This window comes from Opisthorchis viverrini (genome assembly GCF_000715545.1).
Source record: "Opisthorchis viverrini unplaced genomic scaffold opera_v5_277, whole genome shotgun sequence".
In the NCBI taxonomy this organism is placed as follows: Eukaryota; Metazoa; Platyhelminthes; class Trematoda; order Opisthorchiida; family Opisthorchiidae; genus Opisthorchis; species Opisthorchis viverrini.
The window spans coordinates 1-24,144 of record NW_008751928.1 but is presented as its reverse complement, the minus strand read 5'-3'; the positions used below and the strand labels follow the sequence as shown (position 1 = coordinate 24,144).

Sequence of the window (24,144 nt, the reverse complement as noted above, 5' to 3'; positions counted from 1 at the left end):
GGTCTTTTGGCTTTGGGGGACGAAGTCTTTTTCCACGTGGGTGAAAATTTCAACCGTTGCTGTTTGTAGCTTTTTCATCACCTCCATTTTAGCGACCAGATTTGCTATTGATCGAATAGTTGCGGGAAGCTTTCGCCTTCCTGGATTCTTGGGTGTTTTGGCGCGGTTGGGCCGGAAAAGTGTCTCTCAGTGGCCTTGGGCGCTGGGTGGCATCAAGAACCAAGAAGTAATGACTTTGGTAGCGATCCCAAGGGGCTCGTTTACGCGGAGGACTGCACGTTGAAGCCAGCTAGCAGTTTTCTAATCTGGCGATTTTTATGTGGCCTGTCTGGCTGCAGTCACTCTTCTTTGGTGTTTGTGTAGACACCCGATCCGCCAGCTATCGGCGTGGGGAACTGGATTTACGAGGGATTCTCCAGATGGCTGTGGTCATGTTTATGGCTTAGGTTGTCGGGGTCTTGGGCGGCGGTTGTGTTCACAAGCAGAGAGGCCGCTTTTGACGGAGTGGAGCCGGAGATTGGCTTCCCTGCTTGTCCCCGCACATCTGGCTCAGTACATTTCAGAGAATGTGGCTTTGTTGAGGAGTGCATGGTTGCAGCATTCACGGAGATAAGCGTTGATAGCTCCACGTACTTTGGGCTCTGTTTGCATGTGAGGTTTGTCTCCTCCAGGGCATCACTGCTTTTGGTGGGCGAGAGGCCTGTGGTGGTCGAGTAAAAACTGCTGTCCGGAGACGCAGCTGGTTTCATCGGCCTGCTTTCGAGAGCACAACGGGATATGACCACAATCAGCTTGGTCATGAGTTCGGGGTCGTCTGGTTTGTGCCTCTTTCGTGCTTCCACTCCTGACCTGGTATGGTGAAGCTTACGCGCGTCTAGAGAACGATCCTCAGATAGGCGCCTGATCATTGGATTGGACTTTTGGATGCCTCAAGCCGACTCCAAGATCTCCTGTACATCAGATAGGGAAGAAAGAGTGACGAGAAGTCCAAGAGTTCGCTTGCATCCCTTTTGGCGTAACCATTCTGCATGGAGCGATTGGTCGGGCTTGGTGAGGACATTCCTAAGGATTGATTGTGCCAGCCTCACTGGCGTGGTGTTTCCGGAGAATGACCCCCAGATTATCACTCTTCTCTCCCTTAGGCGCCTGTCCACTAGAGGCGCTGTCGCGGTCTTTATAGCCGCGTCAGAATGTTGTATTACTTTATTCGCAGCCATAGGGCTCGGTATGGATATCGCGAGGTATTGGTTCAGCGAAGAAAGTTCCTTGTCAACATTCGTCTAGGTCATTGCATTCTTAGCGCCTGAGTCCTCCAGTGCCTTTGAAAGACGCTCTAAGTTCGCGTCGAGTATCCCCATTAAAGCAGAACACTGACAGTGGTCTTTCTGAATCTGTACTGGGGATTGGGTACCGTTTTGGGGGGCTCTCCTTTTCAGTGCGGTATGCATTGAACCCTTAACGTAGAGCAAGCTGGCGCAGACAAACGGGTCAGGTGAGTTAGCTAGTCGGCTTATATGGTAGTCCTGCAAACCCGTGAATTTGAAACGTCACCAGGCTTTGCAGGTGTGGCATTGCATCCCGCGTTTGACGTTCGACGGGCAGCCATTTCGCCCACATCTGTTGTGGTCTATCAATGGGTGAAGAGGGTGATCGGTATAAATTGTCGTTTAGGACTAGACATAAAGTAGGAAGTGTGCGCAAAATATCAAGGGTTATCTCCCAAATGTTTTGTAAGAGTAATAAAATTCAACAATTACTCGTGTGTACTCTGTGAGTAGATTGAAAAACGAAAAAGTTCTTTCGCAAACATGCACGAGGGAAAAACAAACCCGATTTCGAATGTACCGCGCGTCGCGATTCCTTTAAAAGCCAGCATTCTGATTACTTGGTTGTGCAAAAGCGAGGGAGCGCGCTCGTTCAAACTGCACTTGTGCGCAAACCAATAAAAGGACAGCTTCCCAGACGCACACTCAAAATTTCTCAGAAACCGTAGTTCGAAGAAAAAAACTTTAACATATTGTTTTACCGTTTGATTGTAATTCTTCGGGCCATGAAGATCTAGCCAGGCGGCCGCAGTTTTATTAGAAGTTGTTTAAAGGAGGTCAGGGTCCACTGTGGGCGCGGAATTTGTATTTTAATGGCTGCAGGTGACTTGAAGCATTGTCTTCATAGAAATGGTGTGAAATTTTGTGGAAAACCTCGTTTCTCTGCGTGTTTTCTGAGGCATTAAGTTTGGATATAATCTGAAAACGACGTAGACGATAATCACGCCTAGACCGTTGTCGCACGGCCAAATTGGAAAAGCCATTCGCGACCTGGATATGGAAAATTCATCTATGGTTCCGGCAAGTGTCTCGCCGAAGTCAAGGAATTCGTCACAGTTAGTAAGATTTTTGTTTTTCAATGATGGTTAGCATACGTTTGATCTGGCTTCGGGCAAGGTTTGACTTCACCGACATATCGAAGCACCAATAGGGTCGCTGGGTGAACTATCGGGATTGTGAGCAGAACAAGCAGACGGCACAAAAAGATGGCCACTACTTTTAAGTTCTTGCACAAGTTAAACGGACTGAAACGGTTTTTTAGGTAGTGCGCTTTTCTGGGAAATATTAGAGATATAGCAAACTGCAGGCGAGCCACCAGACTGGGTATGGTAGTCGCGGTACCGTCATCGCGACGCCATACTTGGATTCATGGACAGCCTCGTACATGAATATCTTGGATTAGTCTTCTATGGTCGCCATTGTAGTTAGGATATCCCTGGGCCCATCGAGGGTTCGCGGTGGATCACTACTGCCATTCAAGCGAGGTAATAAGACAGCCCGTCTAGTAAAAACTGAGATGTGGAGTAACTACATAATTTGTTTGTACCGGTGCAACCAATAAAGTGAAACATGATTTTTTTAAAGATGGTTGTATATTTTTCAGGCATGGAGTGTTGGCAACTGGACGACGTATGAATATGAGGGACCGCCATTGGTCGTTGGATGAATCTATTACGCATAGTTGGGACATTATATTCAGCTACGAGCATGTGCACGGTCCCAGCAGTTACTATAAGTAACCTCGGCAGGTTACGTGGAGTAAAGTTATGAGTACGACGGGCCGTCGTTGGACATTAAAGTGAGCTACTGGGAACAGTTTAAGCCTCATACTCAACGTTTCACATAGACACAGGCCTTGCAACTGCGATAAGTAGCCAAGGTAGGCGATATCGACCACAGTTACGAGTATGACGGGCCGTTGTTGGTCGTTAGATTGAGATGTCGTGCATAGATGGACCCTGGTTTCTATCGGTCCACATAGATACTGGCCTGGTCTTTATTATAGGTAGCAGGCAGGTACGGCAGTGAAGAGCAGTGTTGAACACTTATGTCATGCTGTCGATGATGATATAGGTAGCAGATATAAGAGAAAGCGCTCACAGTTATGGAAATGACGGGCAATCAAATTAGGACACTGCGCACAGTTGAGGCCTAGTAATCAGCGTCGCATATAGGTACTAGCTTAACAATCTCAAAAAGTAATCAAGATAGGCGATATCGCGTGCAGTTGTGAATTTGAAGTCCGTCTTTCGTCATTGGATTAGGTGTGTGCATGGTTTAGGCCTCGTATTCGTCAGTTCGCATAAATATTGGTCCAGTGTTTATCAAACGTAGCACAGTGTTGATTCCTTCCTTCTATTTTTATATTGTACAACGCGATTCCACGTTTTTGTTATTTTGCTTTGTGCCTATACCACCCATCTTGTTTTTGACCTGAACATAAACCGTTCTTTGACTTGGTCATCAGACGCGTTGTTCAATTCCACACGTGGTTTCGCTAGCTTGTAAACATGTGGCTTTGAGTCGGCGTGAACTTTGAGGCCCGTTAGGAATTAGAAGTTCCCAAACCGGTGTATGGAAGCAGGCATAATCCCACGATTTGAGGCTTGTAAAGCTTCATCATTTTATTATTGTACTTATAGTACCCCATTTGTAGATGAACCCCCATTTGAAAGAATTGGCTTTCGGGGTTTTGCGCGTAACTCGACGTGGTTCATTAGATTGCTGGAATCATTCTACACATAGATAAGCGACAACGCAAACGGTCTCGAATACCACAGACTGGGTTGGATTAAATTACCGGCCAATCAAAGCCACACATGGACACGGAACTAGCAGGTACGATAAGTGGCCAGGTAAGGCGACGTCAAGCACAGCAATGGGTATAACAAGCCACCAGATTAGGCTACCACGTGTAGTTGAGGCCTTATTTTTACCGAACCGCATGGAAACCGGCCTGGTGTTTACTATAGGTAGCAGAGATAAGCGGTTTCGCGTATGGTTATGGGCATGAAAGGCCGTCATCGGCCATAGGATTATGTTACTGTGTGTAGGTGCGGCCCCATAATCAGCGTCGCCCATAGACACAGATCCAGCAATTACGATAAGTAGTCGAGGTGAGTGAAAACGGCTACCGTTATCATGGCGACCACCTTATGGCGGTCACCACCTATAGAGCGTCATATTCATAATAGGAATGGCGTTTTCAGCTATTTCGTGACGCCTTCTTATCTACAGGCTAGTTATGCATATCTGAGAGTAGGGATCATCAACAGAAATGGCCCTCGCATCGCCACTGCACAGCTCATGCTGCTGTCTAACAATGTTGTACTTAATGGAAGTTGAGATTCACGAAAAAATGTGTTGTGACAAGGTTTGCCGAACAAAATATATTTTGCATTTGTGAAATCTGAGGGGCTTACGATAAACAAACATCAACAACCGGCCATCCAGGGTGAAATTTGCAGTAGGTAGTCTTCAAATGTTTTTTATTCCAAAAGAACACCGAAGAACGCCAAAATATGCTAGATTGTGACTTCGTGTTTTATGTCGCGTAAACCGGTAAAAAATGGGAATCGGTGATGGTTCGTGACCTTGAAATTTCGCTCACTTAAACAAAATGCTACGAGCAAAATGTCACCGGAGGGTGCAAATGGGTTAGACCTACTCTCAATTAAGGCACGAATTCGAAAACCCTATAGTTTTGGGGAATAAAAACTAGTTAAATGGTTAAAGCGCACAAAACAGGGGAAGATGTATCGTCAGTGAAAGCGAGAAAATAGCATGAAATAAATTAAATAAGTTATTTCAGGAGACCTCCGCTTCTTAGCGTGAAATAGGTGTTATTGACGTTTTTAAAATGAATAAATGAACTTAACATCACAAAGTGCATCCACGTACCTTATCCACGTAGCACACACCACCTGTTTCAGACTATCCACCTCACTTCTCTCAATATAGTCTCCGCAGGAATTCATTTATGTTTTTGGAAATCTAGATTCGAATTAACTATAGTCTTGCATATGTATACATATTCAGGATTTTTCGCACTCGGAACTTTAAGTTGTGTTCATCTTAGTTAACAATAGTTCATGCTGTTTATGACTGTCAGCATAAGCAGTTATGTCTTTCGAAGAAACGTTCTAATGAGGAAAATTGAAAAGAAGTCGCACGACTTTGCCCGAATTGGAATGGCGAACCAGCAGGTTTCTGGCCCAAGTTAAACCCAGCTGGCCATCGCGCCACGATCGGCCATGGGTGCAAGCTTCCGCTAAGCAGCTAGGTTTCGGTTCGGGTAGCCGAGTTTTATGTTTTATGCATCGCTTACCTCAGACGTGTTTTATGTTTTATGCATCGCTTACCTTAGATCAGCTATTCATTTGCTTCAGTTTGGCTTGCGCATGAATCGGCTTTCGATATCGCCCCTTGACGTAAGAGGTGAATCCCTTAAAATGAGAGGAACTGGCAGGAAGTTCCTCAGCCGTAATATTTTATGAAACTTGCCAGAGCCCACTTTGTACTCGTGCAAGTAAAATCTCTGAGTTTCACCAATGTAACGAAACCTGATCACGGTGCAGAAATTTCTGCAGCATGTCTCACTCGGGTGCTGACCCAGTGCTAGAGTGAAACAAGTTTCCGCACCCGGATGGACCTAGCTAAAGTCATCCGGCACGCGAAGTTAGATCATTTTAGGCATTCATTTCTTCCCTTGGTACAATTTGATAACTTTCTCCCCTGCCGCGACAACCCATCTACCTCCAAAACTTCTCCTCGGCATATCACCTTCCTGGGTATAGATAACGGCTCTAAAGTACAAATGTTTATATGGATGAATAAAAAAATGCAAGTGGATCATTTGTCATTCTTGGTGGCTCTCTGCAGGCATTTCTTGACCTTCTGCCGTTTGTTTTTTAGCCAGCGATAATTCTCTTGATTCGCCGCAGATTGGTGTTTAGGAACTTCTCAGTAGTCGCGTCTGTAATAAAAAAGATAGTTGTTGAATTTCATGCAGCTATTTGTTCAAGTAACTTTGTGTAAAATAATAATTAAATACTTACAACTAAGTTTTTGGGTGAGCCTGGTTGACCCAAAGTCTTTTTTCATTTATTCTGTGCTAATTAGGTGTTCCTTATACCTCTGGATCTTATAATGAATGACGAGGGTAAAAGGGCTCATTGAGCGCCTGTTAACTGCTTGCGTTCAGACTCATATGAGCTTCTAGCAAAACGAGTCAATCCGATCCAAATTCTCTATATCATGGTTAAGTAAACACATGGTAATTTACTCACAGAGAATGAGGTTGGCCAAGTCTTGCCGCAGTGGATAATGGTCCGATGGAGGTTCTAGTGAAAAGAACAGATTACTAATGTCACAAGAAAAAAAACCAAGTTCATCTTAACTCGCGGTTATAATGGGAAATTCAGAGGTTCCGCACTCCGTCGAGCCACCACATCGTGGAGAGAGATCACCCTCCTGGTACTCCAAATCTCCACTGGAATGACGATCTGATCCGTCCGCAAAATCAGACAGTAGCTGCTTTTTTACTGCAACCATCGTAATACAATTGACTAACATACTGTTTGCGCTTAGATTCTCGTGCGAGCCCTTCTCCGTGCTGTTCTGCGGAGGAAGTATCTCATGAGTCAAGGGCTTCCTGCTGGGCATTCAGTGCATCCACAAAGTTCTTTAAATATTTCAAAATGGACATGAACGTACTGTGACGCCGGAACTCTTCCTACGTGAACGACTTCAGTGGACACCTTGGTGGGCTGCCCTCCAGCAAGTTAATAAATAAAATAAATAAAATACTTGTTGTGCACGAGGGCAAAAGGACTGAATCAGATGGTACGAACCACGGGTCATGCACTATGCCACAGAGCTGTCCTCGAAAATCAGAACAGCGTACATGGCTGAAAAAACATGTCCTAAACACAAAATTTCAGAGAAGAATGTCTTAACACAGAAGATTTGAAACAGTATCACGAAAACAGCACAAGTATATGTATTTATTTCATGAATTATCGAGCAATGCCAGTGGCGAATGAATGCATTTGCCTAAGAGCAGCGGCGAGAGTGTGCAAACTGGGGAAATATATACGTCTGTCTCTGTAGGAAAAAGTGAAGCATTTACAAGATATTTTATTGGCTGATGCAAACAGTCGAGTGTGTTGCAAGTCGGAGCACTGGAAAAACGAAACGTCCTTTGGTTTACCACGTGATCGTAAAATTCAAGAAGTGTTTTGAATGTCTGACACTCATCAGTATCCCTATGAAAAATTTACAATGACAGCGGGTTGGTCGTCAAGCAAAATTTAGTTATCGGGAAATTTGTTTCAAAAAATGACACCTTATGGACAAACCTCTGACATCCGCTCGAGGCTGATGGCCTCATCCAAAACTATTCACCCTTCGACTGCGTGCGATCACAGTCACTCGTCCAGTCGGCGATGCAGCTGACCAGCCGGTGGTTTCGGCCCAGACGTCAACTGTTCAGCATCATTTGGCTTGTTCTCACCACGATATATTCCAATGATGAAAGGCTGGCCGAGAAGAGGGGAGATTATGCGCGAGAGTATGGACCACACCTGGTACGCGAGTTATTGTAGGCCGGAATACAATCAACGTTTATTTGATTATCGACATTTGTGACCCCAGTATGAATTCTGCAGAGCTGTCGCAGCAAACCTACTTTCAGCTCAAGCTGGGTGTATACGCCACCGGCCGCAAGCAGCACTAACGGGGAGTTTTCGTTACGGTCCGTGTATCCTAAGGAAGAGACGAAAAAAGTACATGAGCTTATCCAAAAAAACAACGGCTGAATCGAACAAATGTGTGTTCAGCCTTCGCGCCATCCAGCCAACAGCCGTTGAAATATTCCTTCGTGGTTGTGAATGGTTTAAAAATGATAATGTTGAAAAGCAGTATAGGTGTAAGTCTAACATACGGATTGATCCCTTCAACGACTTGCATTTGGCTATCTTGCAGAAGAAAGCTGATGTGTCTGTAGTAACCAAAAGGTTCTCCAAAAACCGCAGTAATGAATGGCCTTCTAGTGTCAAAGTACTGACAACAGGGATTGGGGAAACCGCCAGCGAACAGCGTTGTAACACGCAGCTTATTGTATCCCATAGGACAGTCAAATACAGCATATCTGAAGCCTATCACCTGATTAATTACGAATCTTACCCTCGAACGTTCGACCAAAGGCATCGTGGACGCCTTTTTCTGTAGGGCAACGAAAACAGCCGGTTGCTGTAACCGTCTGGAATACTTCCCTAAATAACATTGTTCTCGAAGAGTCACTACGCGCAACGCGAGCGAATTTTGGACGCATTAACTTGAAATGAAAAAAAATCGTTTACAGTTTTTGTACATATAAACACACCAGGCATAAAGCATATCAGCACACAAAAAGCATTCTCAGCCGCACGTGCGAAAAGCAGGACATAGGGCTTCCCGCGAATAATGGCGCTGCACACTTAAACAAGACCGCGTAAATCGGTTGACAGTTCCATTCCGTAGGGACCTGGAAATGCGGTGTGTTGTGTTTTTTTGTTACTGAAAGACGAATAAAGAAGCTTTGATGCCTCTTAAATGTCTGGATCTCCCGCTGCGTAAAAGCAGAACATTGTTGCAGAAGTTCCGCGCAAATTCCACACAGGTTCTGCACACAGACGCGGACGTGTGCAACTGGGGGTCGACTAGACGGAAGAGGATTCATGTGTTTCCGGACCCCCTGGATAGCTGTTTCGAGTAATCACCGCTGCTGAAACAGGCACTTTAATCGAAAACCTCTGCAAAATATCATGAGCGTAAGGCTGTAAACGATAATTTAACACGGCCGCAAGTGGAGGTTTCCGGTGCACTGCTTGACTTAAGCGTGGAATCATTGAGGTCCGAATAGACCAGCTACACGAATCCTACATCGACAATAGCGGACAGCTGAACGAACATTGCTGACACACACTATCAACATGCGGCCAGGGTTCCATGATGCCTAATCAACTTACCGACACATGCCCATCCATCTGGAATAGGAAAAGTTGAAATTCCACATTTTACGAGATGAAAATTTGAACGTTGGTTGTCACTTTTATTAGTACTTATGTACTGCCGGGAAGCGTACGGGCCTCTTGGTGTACCGTGTTCATTGATCTATTGACTTTCTGAAATTGGAGAGAGAGGTAAATTAGTTTCTTGAAATATCAGTATGAGGCAGGCAACTAACACACTAGAAGCAATACTTACTCTATAAAAGGGGAACTTCATAAAGCCGTGTTTGCATAACACCATCTTCAACGGCCGATTCATATTGCGTAATATCTGTAGCCTGATTCTTACTGAATATTAAGTCTCAAGAAATACACGACCCATGAAATGCATGACGTCTCACTAACGGACTAAAAGGCCGGAACTTATGTGCTTCGCATGAGTTGCACGAAATCATCGTCACCTACTTCCCGAAATTGCGCTCTACGGCATCAGAGCTAGTATTATTTTGTTAACCCACGGGTGACGATTAATTCCTACTCAAAGCCGCAAATACGAACGAACATGGACTTTTGGGACCCACTGTTCTGGGATTCTGTGCTTCGGTTCAAATCAACATCACAAGATGCCTTTTTTGAGAAAATTTTAGCAAGCACACCTCTGCACCCTCTCTACAGGCCAGGGGCTATACACCAAAATAAATTGATTGTCTGCGGACTCGCCTTTAAGACAAGCCTGAAGAACGTCATCACGCAGCTGGTAAGGTTCGCCATCATAAAAACCTGCGTGGTATAATACGCTAGCCGTTGCAGACCAGCGGTCACTGCTACTTTTTGGCCTGACACGAGGAACACAGAAGCCCAGGTTGGTGTCCTTAGACCGCCACCTGGGTTAGGGTGCAGTGTCCTAGAGCACCGAAGGCAGGTGATCAGTCGCGGACGCCAAGCTAGGTGGTATGACGTATGCATTTTATAGCCCTACATGAGTCACTCGACATGTCGGTGCACCTTCTGTATGGAATACTTCAATGTGTCTGAGTGGTGCGTTAGTTTTTCGGTTGGCCCTTCGAGTTTCCCAGACGGGTGTTGGTCACGTTGCCAAAATGAACCATACCAAATTGTGCGCGCGCATCAGTTTCAGATCTTGTTTGAATCTGTGTGCTAGTTTTATGATGAACAAAAATCTACTGTAGGCATTGTCTAGTCGAACAATACGGTAGAATATGTATCGGCTGTTAACAAAGAGTATGTGGCCAAGAATATATGGATCTCATATGATACCCACGTGTTTCTCTATGGCTTTTCGAATATGAGAGTAGCACATAACTTCGCAGTTAAAACTTGTACTAACAGTCCGTATTTGTGCCGCCAGTTTCTCCCTCACGAAAGTCTTCACTGGATACTGCTCGCCATTATTTCCCAAAACAAGCCCAAAAGTTTACGCAAAATGTTTGCATTCCAAAAAGAAATGCATAACTGGACTTCCGGTACCCGTGCCGTCTGTGGCCATTACATGCATAGCTTGCGTATACTGGCAAGGCATACGTTGATTTAAAAAGACTCACCCAAGAAGGTCTATCGCGTGTGTTTCATCAACATGTACTACATCGAGGAAGCGCCAGAACAGCACCATCTATTTCCATTTGGCGAAGCAGATTTGGCTTTATTAACCTTCCCCCAACGCCACCACAAGCACACTCTTGGACTTGTGAAGCTCTGCCGGGACGGAAGGCGTATTATTTGCCACAGTAAAACCCATCTATCCGTCACTCACTCAATAGAGGTGGCCAAAACTTCCGGCGGTAGTCGTATATCTCCTGAGTGGTGATGACCCCGCCGAATTCATCGGCTGAAAGCTGCCGCACTTGACTCGAGGGCGTTTCGTACTTCAGCAAGTTCTTACAGGTGCCAAACGCCTCTTTGGTTAGTTATCGATTTACCGGAAACCGATCGTACAAAAACTTGGAAACCTTGTGTTCGTATTCAGGACAGTAGAAGTTGACTGCGAGATGGTTCCTCTGCCTCCTTGGACAAAAGCCCACCAAACAACCGACGCCTCATTTACGGAGGTTGAGCAAGGGCTTGAGTGTAAGCTTTGAAGACCTAGATCTTGGTTGTCACCATCAGAGTATTGATTATTTTCAGGGGAGTTTAAGTTGGGGAACGGCCTTTGAACACTATTGTGGTAACATCCTTGTCTTGGGCCTTGAGACTTTCGTTCGACCGGTATCATTATCATTATCATCATCATTATCAATTGCGGCCAAGCACTGAACAATAGATTTCCAGGAGTAATCATAAGGTGCGCTTTCCAGTCATCCTTCTGGCTTCACTAACTAATCATTGTTAAATCCGGAGCTAACACAAGCGGTTAAAGATCTGCGTCTTCTGCTACGTTTAAACAAATGGAGTTTTAGACTTGCATTCTACCGAAGTTAAATGTACAACAACTATTCATCTGTGGACTATAAATTAGCTTTAATATGAAATCCGCTTATAATACAGCAGTCCGTTCTATCAGTCCATGCATCATGCACTTGCATTCAAGGAGCATATATGTTAACTTGTCGACGAACAAATACATCGGGTCATATACTTGCTTTAAATTCACACTACTCGTCTTATGCGGAGGACCGCAAAGTTGATTAAGGTGCCCTAGTTGGCCCCAGGTGGCGATTGATTTTATCGGTTTTTAGCCCATCTCCACCATGCTTCCGCAACACCCCCAAAAGACGTTTCATAATTCATTACCCGGTAACCCGCTGTTTTTCACTATATCATCCTCAACTGGGTTGCATGAAAACCTGGTGTTACATTTAAGACCATCGATTTCAGTTTGCGGATAATTTTTAGCGCTTGGTTATTTCGAAGGGCCATCTGCCTTGCTAATTAATCTTGTAGCTTGTTTTAAAAAAGACCGGCTCCGTGTGCTTTCCTTTACAATTTGAGCGTTCCTATCTGGGATATCATGCCCTCTATGCCCCTTCTTGCTGAAGAGAGACGCAGCATTGCCGGATGGTATGCCACCCACCATTTTGGAATAAACTATTATTATTATTATTATTATCATTATTATAAGATGCATCTGATATACCTCTTTTGTCCTTCCCTCATTAATCCCATCACACCAAAATTTAGGCTCCTGAGGTGACGCTTAGTGTTCACATTTGGGCTTCTCAAGGGTAGAAATTAGCAAATTCTTCACCCGCCCCATAATCCGGACCGTAGAGGTCTAGCAATATCAATATGGCCAAAGTGATGAGAAGCATGAGTGTCCAAGTCTCAGTGAACGGCCGCAGTGTGAAAGTCTAATCTGGGTGCTAATTGTCGGCAGACAAGTGGTTTTACGATACGGCGTTTACATACACGCACAACCCAACGGTATGTACGGTGCACATGCTAATCAGAACTAGCTTTCGCCAATGATTGGGAAATTCAGGTTAGCTAATACGTATCCAGACATACTCTGAATTTCAAGCGTTTTCGGTGACGAAGTAAGTCAGCGAATCCTTTAATTTCTGCAAAGGCATCCTCACAAAGCAAACGACTGATAATCAGACTGGTCTCGCTGGTAACGACATGTTTTTGTTGCCAATATTACCTTCCAAAGTTTGCAGATTTGTGCAACAACAATACGCACGTCAAACGAGCAATGACATATCGTTACTAAACTTGTTCAATAGGGAGAGGCAGATATCCAAATATCTCTATGATTTACGCCGTTATAGGTTAGGACAGCAAATGTGTCCATGCAAAATATCTGCCAACGTGATGTTTCGTCGACTAGTTTCTGAGATCCAGGCATTCTGCCTTCCTCGAGAAGCGCAGCGGTGCAAGCGTACATGTGTCAAAGTCCGCACTGACAGGATAACGCATACGACATACTTTTTTGGGCGACCAAACATGCCAAACATGCAATCGTAGGGGCTATAATATCAGCCGGCTGACAAAATGCAAAATGTTCCGGTATAAACAATTTAGACGCTGATGCAATTTAAGCGTGCAATGCGCCATCCTTGAATTTGCATGATTGGGCTTCATCAACACCTTCCACGCCGTTACACTGTTTATTTCGAAAATCCCTATGCAATCCCTAGGATGTACCAAACCTCACTCAATCAACCGAGAGTCACACATGGAAGAGAGCAACACACTTTGTGTCATGTGCATAGCTCTTTAAATAATAGTGTAATGGACAGTATCGTTCAGTGCCTACCCGCCTGTTAAGTGACCATCGAGAGGTATTTCTATGAAAGGAAACTACTAGCAAGGTTACTGAAAACCCGTCGACGGCCCACGACCGGTTTCGCCTTTCTTGGGGCTCATCAGGTAGGCACTATTCCCGATTTTCCGTCAACCTTGTGTTCTACTTGAAGCCAAAGTGGACTGATTTTGGTCCAGACACTCATTTGTGTATCAATTCGGTTTTCATGAGAGACTCAACCCTCGTTTATGCGTCCGCTCTCGGGTGCAGACCTGTGCAGAACCTTCTGCACCAGAGTAGGGCTTGTAAGCCGAGGGTGATCGATGTACTTAGGTGTCAGTAAAGTTTCTTTGTTTGTCTCGTAGTAATAAAAAACTACGATGCCCTGCACTTCCAGGTTCCTGTAGAATGTAAGCACTCTACCAATTTGTTTTAATGTGCTATACCATTATTGGCAGGGAGCTCTGCGTGCGGCTTGTCTCCCGCGTGCCCAAGGGGCCAGTTTTGTCTTACTGGGATATGCTTTATACCTGTTACGTTTATGTGTACAGAAGTAGTAATAGAGATCATTTCATTCCCAGGTTATCCCCGAATTCGTTCGTACTGCGCGTAGAAGCTCCCTGAGAATAACGGCATATGCGAATGTACGTCAAGCGGTCGCAGCAACTGACTGTTTTCGTTGCCAAACGAGTGAATGCGTTTGTAGCGGACTAGGACCTTATCAGCGTGTTCGGATAAATTAACAAGCAAAGTAACCAATACAAAATCACAAAATCACAATGGGAAAAGAATGAGTAGTCAAATGGGGACTCACGAATGTGCAGATTCAATAGTCCACTACACCGATCCAAATGCAGTGACTGGCTGTGAAAGGAAATATTCACTTGTCGAAATTTCCCACAGATGGTTCTGCGTGCGTGATATATTCCACGGTAGGAAAATTATTCACGGCTAAAAAATGTCACAGGGGTTTATTGTGACGTTCAACAGGTGACACAAACACAGAGATTTAGTCCCACTGGTTTAGCAGTCAACAAACAGTTCAACGGAGCGTAAATACGCTCGTTCAGCAAGTAGTCAGCAGGTCGCACCGGAAAATTGTATATCCGTAACATTAAAACAAACGTCATGATGCAATGTGAACGACAGTTACAACGTGTGGTTTAAGTTCAGTAAGAATGGTAGATGTGACAACGGATTACAGACACTACACGTCCACAGTGCTTTAGGTCGAACCTCTTTGGGTAAGATTCATTAGTCGTCAGGTGACAAGTTCCAGATACGCCCTGGTTGACTGTCCTACGGGTTTACTGTGCTGTCCATGACAACTCTATTTACCACGGGCGGTTTCATCAATCTCTCTCGTGAGTGCTTGGGGATAGAAAGCCAATCACCACCGTGATCACTGAAAGACTCTTACTTGACTCAAGATAGCACGGCCATTTGCCAAAAGTGGAAGGCCCACTCCAATTCATTTCGTGTTTCTGCTTACACTTATATTGCTTGTCCTTTTGTAACCATCTGCAGCTGCGTCAGAATATATTAAACTCGGTTCGTCGGATGGCGCAAAGACTGAATGTAGCTTTATCCGGTTTAGCTATTGTGATGGACGAACTGAGATTGTTTTCGTCTCTTCAAAATGATCCAGAACTGTTGCTAAAAACCCTGTCGATGCTGCCTGCGACGGAAAGCCGGTGGGACGTACGTCCACCTTGGACTGAAAGCAAGTCTACTGCGGGAGCTTCGGGAAGTTCATGATAGGGTAGCAACTATTGACATTCAAATGAAGGTTGATGGAATTCTAGCCTACAACAATTCGCGTGTCCAGCTGTGACCCATACTGTTCCGCTTCATTTCCCGTTTCATCTACCACGCTTTCGTTTTTGGCATTCACTGTAGTAACAACAAGCCAAAAGATGTTCAGAGCTTTTGTCCAACACTGTCACTGTCATGGTGAACGGTATCTCAGGAGTTTTCACAATACCACCTTTCATTTTTCGTGCACTGTTTGTGACAGTCCCGCCAAAGATTTTCTTAAATCAAGTGAAGGGGCATGCAGGATATTACGACCGCGAATAGTGTATGCAGAAAAGTGTGGAAATAGGCACGTGATTGGAATCTGCTTTTTCAGCCATGTACAGAGTATTCATTTTTGAGGACGAGTCCGCGGGCATAGCGCATGAGTCCTAATATTGTTGAGGGGTACCCTACCAAAATGTTTACTGAATTCGTGTACATGCTAGGTTTTTCGGTTTCGCAGTGAGTTCTTGTCTACCGTGCTGGGCTGAATGAACGAACAAAACTTCCGAGGAAAATTTCTGAACTGAGTTTCACTACATAGCGTAGAAAGGGAATTTCAAAGACGAAGCTTAGAAAGTGGAAAAACAAACGCCAGCAAGAGGGCAATTAGCTTGCCGGAGAAGAACTACAATTTGAGGTAATTATTGAAAAAGGTTGGTTTTAGTCGAGAGTTCGGATTTCCTGAATCTTCACACCCTGATTTAAGGACTCTGGATTGTTCGCAGCAAGTTTTATTTTACGTAAAATGCTGAGAATAACCATATTTATTCTTGGTTTTCGTCAGGCGATGAGTGGGTTTTTGAAGAATTTTGGCGTGACGTCCTAAGATTAGCGTATTGTGTACATTTTCCCGGAATCGCAGATCATGGTGTCTGACAGTGTGGTGTAGTTACGGCAGAAAATGTTATTCAATTATCTGGGTACTTATATGTTGTGAGTAGCTTATGGTTCCTCCATCTGATTTAGATAGCTAGAGGCCCAAAATACATGATGTACGCTCGACAGTTTGATGCACAAAACCCCCGAACAGGCGTATAATAAAGACTGACACACTTTGAGAAAGATTTTCAGTCGATATGGGCTCAAACGTTTGGAACCGCTTGAGTTTCTTTGCAAAGCATGCCAAAATAAGGTCGAATTCACATCAGTCATATACGCAACAGACGAAACACAGTTCTGTAACCGGGACACAATTGATTTAGAAACTTAAAATAGAAAAAGGAACTAGGAAAGTTCCAAAGCTACTCAGGTCCCAATCTCTTTGTTCTTATCGGGAAAAAGCACCACCAAAAATTTTAAACACAATGGTATCAATTGACTTAAACTTATCCAGCTCTCAAAAGTGGGATCAGTACTTATCCTTGTCCTAAAAAGGCGCAAACTTTCCCGCAAAAGCACTGAAAACTTTGTAGCTTGTGGATGGTGCGAATTAGAACTGTCTCATTGTTGCTTAGTCATGTCTTTGTTGCGTTGCATGAGTCAGTTGGCTGGAGCAAGTATTAACAAAGTGGCGCGTAGACGGGCGCTCGGTGGCGGATCAGCAAGCGAACTTTATCAGGTTTAGTTGATTGAGTCATGTTCCATACATCCATTAGCATCTATACTAAGGAGAGGATCACTTCCCGTACTAATCTATGGTTGCTAAAATGCTCACGGAGGGCAGAGTATGGAATAGAGACGTAAAGTGGAGGTGCCCATAGTCCGTTTAAGTGTTGTGGGATCTTCACACTTTCCTGGTCCTCCTTGCATGTTCATGGAAATTGGTTCAGGTGCCGCGCATGCTGTTATCGTCTAGTTAAACAGTCTGGCTGAAGTTCGTCTCTCGTGCACAGGGCTTATCTCAGGTGAGCTTCACAAACAACTTCGAGCCAATCACTCTTGCGGCTCTCTGCTTCGATGTGATGCTCAGAACTGTACTGGCACCTTCTGAAGGCCACAGAGCTCCTTTCCACGAAGCACCCAACCCACCGTTTCCTTTGGTTTCCTCTCCCCTTCCTTCCTCCTCCCCTTTCCTTCCTCAGGCTCGCACATTTGTTTAGCTTGTTACCATCAATGGCGATGACACCAAACGAGCAGCGTTGGAATACCAATAATTACTAGAAAGCAATTCAGCCTTCGTTTTGTCTCAAGCTTGCTAGTAAATGTTAAGTTGTGTATACGCAGCAATCCTTAGCATCAAGTTTATTCTTGCTAAAGCAACTTTCCTAGCACTGAGGAATTCTCAAGTGTCTGACACATCTGGTGGACTCCAATAGGATTCCTCGTTTGTGAAATGTTTCGCCCATCGATTTCTCGTCTACTGTTACCAGCAAAAATGACAGTGAAACAAATTTCCCAGGCTTTCGTTTGAAAGTGAGAAAGTCACTTTAACAGACATTATTCTGACCAGAAATTGTTGGTTGTCTTATGTGTGACCCGTTTTTCATTTCTCGTTATTGTTTATGGCTTGTCTACTTATGTCAAATTGTAGGCTATGTTTAATTCGGATTGCACAGTCTCATTCATCGAGGGGCATTAATATGCGCGTCATATATTGATCTCCTGTGCATGGGTTCACACGAGTGAGTATGCGCATAAAAACAATTTAGAATCTAGGGCAGACTTTTGCTGGACCTGATTACGTGTTGCTTGTGCAACCATTAAAATTCCGCTTGAAATTATCAAGTAGGTTCTTCTTCAGATGGTTTCAAACCTGCCAGTTTTCACGTTCTCTGCTGTCATAGAAGCATGGTAGGCTGTGCCGATATGAAGGTTGGTGTCTGCTAAATTTGTCTATCTAGTAGTCAAATCTGGCAAGTCGGACAATCGAATGCATCTAATCTCAAAGGAGCTTGATTGTGATGGTTTTTGTCTGACGAATCAGTAACCAAATCTTCCATTGTTTTACGGTCACTGATGGCAAGGAAATTTGGCGATGAAGAACGTAATTCTTTTGTTATTGATCGGATAACATCAACCGAGAAAGAGCTGCCGGGGGTCCAACTAAATTATCTGATCAGATCGGTAAGCAAAACAGCTAATGCCACATCCGAAATTTCGAGTTTGTTCGTATCAGGCTTGTAATCTAGGTTTTAACTTAGTTTCCATCAAGTTTCCGCATTGATAGTTGAGGAAGAGCATTCACTAATGATGGTAGCCTGCGCATAGAGGGACTGCTGAGAACTGTGGCCTCTGCATTTCGTGGGAGTGTATTAGTTATGATATTGTTTTAGATGCAACTGAGAATTTTTGAACTTGAGCTGGCTCAGTTCTTGGTACATTTGAAAAAGTTCTGAAAGCCCTTGAGATGTTCAATTAATTTCTGTTGTTTCACTAGATTTTTATGACGGATTCCATTGATTGGAATTCGTTCCGTGAGTCCTCTCCTTGGCTAGGCGTTTCTCAATGTTGATGCAGATTTTTAGTTCGTCTCTCAGCTATTGGAGCAAAACCTATCGACAGACTTGGTATAATTATGCAAAAATTTCTTCGCCGTGTTTCCAGAAACACGACGCGTGCATTACAACGGTTCAAGCAATGACGTTGATATCCCATTGTTCGCTTTGATCAATCAAGAAGAAGATAAATGCCGTCAACGGAACTATGCTACCAGCAACAGGGTATATGAGAGCTCATCGGGAATTAGATTGAATTTTAACATTTCTGGACGGATGGGTGGTTTGAAACTACAGTGTCTTTGTTGGAAAAACGCTGATTGTGTTAACCTTATCTGTGGGATCACATATCCTACCAGCTTATTGTATTTAAATTGGAACGTCTTGTTTGCGAATCCGACCCAACCTGGGGCTGATGTAACTGGATTTTCATGGGGAAGAATACGACAAGCCTGTTGACAGATGCACTTGCATGGTGAACGTCCTAAAACCATCTTCCGTTTTGCCCCTTTTCCCGATGACAAGGCGCAGAATCGTCAATTGTTAATTTTACTGCCCAGTAAAAACTTGACGAGATCCCTTGCAGCAAGTTCACTCGATACGTCGGCATCCAAGAATAAGTAGCTTTACATCGAGCTATACCCGAGAAGGTAAGAGTGCAATGAACACACTCACATACACTTTGTTTTACAAAGTCGCCAATAGCCTAGAGTTCATCCTCTTCCAACTGAGACACACGGATCTTGCATCTCCATTCTGTACGCATTTTTGCTCCGTTGAATTCCTTTCCACCTTTCTATCACTTGTTTGATACTGTGCGTTTAAGTATATCCTGCTACGTGGATTGTAATCTTAAATATTAAAAAAACTGCATCTATCACCATCGTAGCTCCATCCATGTAGACGGAGCCATTAATTCAAACCGGGCTTACATTCACAACCACGTTGACGTTCAGAACAATCATTCACTCATTCTACGCTGTCTAGGTTTTCAGTGAGGAAGGAGGACCATAAATCATTAAACCGACTTTGCACGCGACATTTTTATCCCAAAGCGCGTAGTTCTAATGTCAACTCCTTTTGGATTAGGGACATTGGACGAACATTTTGTCGTGAAACAAAACAATCAATCCGATTGTAGGAGATTTCCAGGCTGTGAAATGAAAGCGGCTGATTGGAACTTATAGACAATTGCATGATGGTTTCGAGAACGGAGTAGTGTATGCTGTGGATGAGGGAGTAAACCGATGCGCCTAAGTTGAAGTATGCCCGTCAACGTTTGGTCTCCCTTAGGCGTATCGTAAATTTCATGTTCCAGTAATTCAACAACCACAGAAATCTGAAGATTATTCGGGGGTTTTTCTGAGTGCACAATGACGGCTTTTGCCAATTGGTCGATACCGCTTCCGGCTATGAACAATGGTCTGAACTCAACCTTGCGCTCTTCATGTTGATTAGTGTTATGAACTTGAAATCGATTTCGGATGTAGCAAGTGTTCTTATAAACTTCTTTCGCTTTAAAACAAATTCGATTCCATCAGCTCCACTTCCATCAGGCATGCAATAAACTGAATCGCTATGCTAAAATCAGCACAAACGAAACAGCGATCAGCCGACTATGATGGATAACAAAGCAGCGGCGGTGGTATCCTCCAGAGGTGGCACTTGCGGGCTAGAGGGAATCACAGTTCAAACCGATTGAAAGACTTCCAGGTCTGCTTCAGAATTTAGTATCAGCTGTATGTTGATATAACGGAAGAAGTTTTCTCACTGGATTGTAGAAACCTGAATTGTCATCAGATCAAAAGTGAAATCAGAACGAACTCCAGTTAATAACACCTGATTAGGAGGAGAAAACTACTGATGCTGAGAAAGGTTTCGTAGCACAAAACAACCACTGAGTGATGCCCCCACCCTAATGTAGGTTCAGGCGCACACTTGGTTGTGGAAATGATCCTAGATGCGCATTCTCAGCTGTCGATCCTGAGTAGCTGGAATTGGTTCCCGCTTGTAGTGGACACGTAGTAAAAACTGACACATGCAAGTAACACGGGCGAGCGAACACACACGACTGATATAATTTGGAGACCCAGGCAATTACTCTTTGTTGGGGGTTGCAATCGGAGTGTTAGCCCTTGGCGTGCTCTCCCGTGCACTATATTATTTCAAAGAGAACGGCAGCTGGAGAGAGACTACAGTAAAACAAGGGAAGATCGTTACATCCGTATGTATTGAGCGATCAGAGATTCGTTTGGCCAATGGACGTGGCGTTCGGTTGTTCCGAGAGCTTCAACAATGTACACCCTATTAACGATGCTGGTAGTCCGACTGTAGCTTGTATTTGATGTCTGGTAAATCAGGATGCTTCCCTTCCCCAGATTAATGGGGATGCCAATATAAGCTGTCTCCGATGGCTCTGTGTATGCCGACGACCACTCGGATGATTGAGTTGCATGGTGTTGTTGGCAACGTGGCTCCTTTCTAGGGTTACATTTTGCTGTCTCCATTAGGTTTCCGTAACGTGTTGTTGCCTTCTGTGTGACATAAACCACATGTTTGAGATCATGAACGACCTAGAGTTCATCGTGGATGGTATTCACTAGTACATGGGACTATAGTGGTGCCATTTCTGCTGGTCTTACATCTTGAAATCCGGGTGAAAGTGCAAAGCGCTGTCAGACCACTGGGTTGGGGGCTGAACAGAAAAGGCTTCAGGCACAACGTTATAGGCCACCCACGATATTCGTTGTAGAGTACTAAGAAGGGCTGCCGGTATCGGACGTCACACATGGGATGGGCTTATGATGTAACGCGTGGTCCCATTGGCCTCGGTTTTGGCCGTAACTGTGGCAACCTCATAGTGTTCGGGTGTGACTTTTATGTTATTGCATTGTTGCCATCCTCAGACGCTTTGCCGCAAACTTTAACGGCAGATTGCTCCAAGAGTTGAAGCTCAGTAATCTAGTCATGGCATGCGACAGTAAATTGAATCCGGTTTAACGTTACAAGGCAGTCCAGTTTCCAGGCTTCTGGGATTATCGAAGAGGAATTACGAATGATGCATCTAGCATGTTTAGATGGCAGCGATTCGACGACAACCTAGAAAGAAGGGCAAACCAAAATTCTCTATTGGAGGGCTAGCAGTTTACCACTGCAGAACACCCCTGACATATTTTCGTTCACCAGTTTACTTCATCTTGAATGTAGTGGTCACGACTACTGAGTTCATCCTTTCATCTGATGAGCATCTGCCTGAACATCTAGATTTGTTTCTGCAGTATTCTTCCCAGTATTTTTCGATTTCATTTGATTTCACCAGACCTGTGTTTCTGGTGGGGAGAGTATCGCAAAAGGCCCCGTTTTTGTAGAGCGTTTTCTTGGAGTCTATTCGGAAGTGGATTGTCGTTCGTGAATAGTCTCGCACATCATCTCAGGCTGAGAGGATTGGTAATTTTCAGTCACTGCAAACTCATCTCTTAGACTGACGAGAGGCTGGCGTTTGGTGTTGGGTCTCTGGAGTGGCAACTCAGGATTTGGGTTAGTTTGATTCAGCAGCCCGGTCTAAATGTGTGCATTTTGTGGCGTTTGAAGACCAGCCAAAAGATGAGATACTTGCATTGATCCTCTGTCATGGCAACGACCCTGAGCAGTTAGAATTCTTCATCGGCCACAACTCCGGTATCCCTCTTGACGATTCTGAGTCAGTGATAGAAGATACTGAATATTGCAATATATTGTGAAATAATATGCTTGACGAAGCGCTCTGTTTCTTCATTTAAACAAGTAAAAACATACAAACCGCGGCCATCTTCAAAAACTGACAGCTTAGATTGTTAAAAACGCTACCAAAAATAGAATCTCAGTGCTGTACAAATCGGAAAATATGGTTGGTTGGGAAGGCAACCGCTTGAGACAATTTTTCCATGCATACTGTTGCACAACAAAAACCTACAGACATACAGCAATGTATGCATTTTCTTGCTTTCACAATGACAAACCAGGCAGCTCAGCTGTGTAACTATTGTCAGGCGGTAAATAGATCTGAGTCCACTCTCTGCATAACATTGGCGATGTGAATGATTTATTGAGCGAAAACTATTGCACTCTAGATAAACGGAGAAATTAGGGGACACAAAGGGCGGTTTATCATCCCCTCATCTCAGCCAGTACCTGAGCATTTTAGTTTGCCAAATATTGGATTAGTGATAAACTGATGGCAGGTTTTGGCACTGCGGTTGGAAACGTTTGCAATCCAGTAATAGTTGATAGTAGAGGATATTTTGTTTGAAAAATTGGTGGTACCGGATGAGCCATGGGAATTTTTTAATTTGACAGAAGGTTTAACTACCGAAATGCAAGAGCTTAACACACTAAAACATATTTTTTCCGTGCTTGAAGATGCGTTAGTTATATGTCAAATTGTAATGATGCTCAGTGAGAAGAGACAAGTCTCCCCTATTCATTCGTTCGTTATCAGGGAAAGCAGAAAGATCTTAAAAGCAGAACATCTGCTAAGATCGCACTGCCAAAACATACAGTAGGACCAACAGTGGCTGTAATGAATTAAAAAAAAGATTTGTAGCTTACACTGGTGTACTTACATGGGGTGCTGTTATAAACGTCTCGCCATATTCACTCAAAGAAGTAAAACTATTGCGTATATGAGAACTACACTAAGTTGCAAATCAGTTTGGTTGTCACGAGATACTCAACTGAATATCTCGTTTATGATATGAAACTCGGGGAGTGAGCCTACCTGATGAGCCCCAAGAGGGCGAAACAACCAGTCGTGGACTGTCGAAGAGTTTTCAGCAACCTTGCGAGTAGTTTCCTTCACTGCATTATTGATTGGAACGGAGTTAAATTTGAATTATTTGTGGAGTTCTTGGCACCAAAATGCAGCACATTGCATTTCGTAAATTGCACGTTGTATAATGGATAGTAAAATGAGAAGTTGAACATTTATCAGAATGCTTAAAATGACCGAAAGCCCCACTCGAATCGTCAGGACCGGTAATTTTATGATCCTCGAAGGAGAAAAGTCATTCGCATATTTCCAAATCCACCGGAATTTTCAGGTTTACTGTCCAGGGTTTCAGAGATTACAGGTGGCCAGTTGAACTGATTTTGAAGCTGTTCAACCCAACGACTTGGACGTTCTTTTTTAAAAACATGAGCTGGCTGCTTTTAACTTTGACTGTCCCCCTAATCAAAACAGTTGTGAGCTTGTTGTGTAGCCCTTAGATTTCCCGCCGAGTCATCTTCATAAGCAGCTCGTCCATATAGCTGTCACTTTTTGTGTGAAATGTCCCAATTTACTGTATTTTTTGACTATTTGGTCCCCAACTGGATGTAGGACGATCGGTAAATCCTCCAGTTGATTTTTTGCTTCTCACCAACACAACATCGCTTCCCTACTTCATATGACCCCATTACTTTAACCGACAGTCAAC

General features: G+C 44.0%; 2 protein-coding genes across 2 annotated transcripts in view; one reads left to right on the top strand and one right to left on the bottom strand.

The window, feature by feature from the left end:
* T265_09345 (hypothetical protein) overlaps positions 1-87 on the bottom strand; it is a gene marked incomplete at both ends in the record, with an annotated part of 16,602 nt that extends 16,515 nt beyond the window's left edge. Inside the window, one exon of the mRNA XM_009175386.1 lies at positions 37-87. Within this exon, the coding sequence (XP_009173650.1) occupies positions 37-87 (51 nt within the window). The remainder of the gene's footprint in view (positions 1-36) is intronic.
* T265_14815 (hypothetical protein) overlaps positions 1-18,916 on the top strand; it is a gene marked incomplete at both ends in the record, with an annotated part of 31,949 nt that extends 13,033 nt beyond the window's left edge. Inside the window, one exon of the mRNA XM_009175403.1 lies at positions 18,801-18,916. Coding sequence (XP_009173667.1) covers positions 18,801-18,916 — 116 coding nt within the window. The remainder of the gene's footprint in view (positions 1-18,800) is intronic.
* Between the last annotated feature and the right edge of the window lie 5,228 nt (positions 18,917-24,144).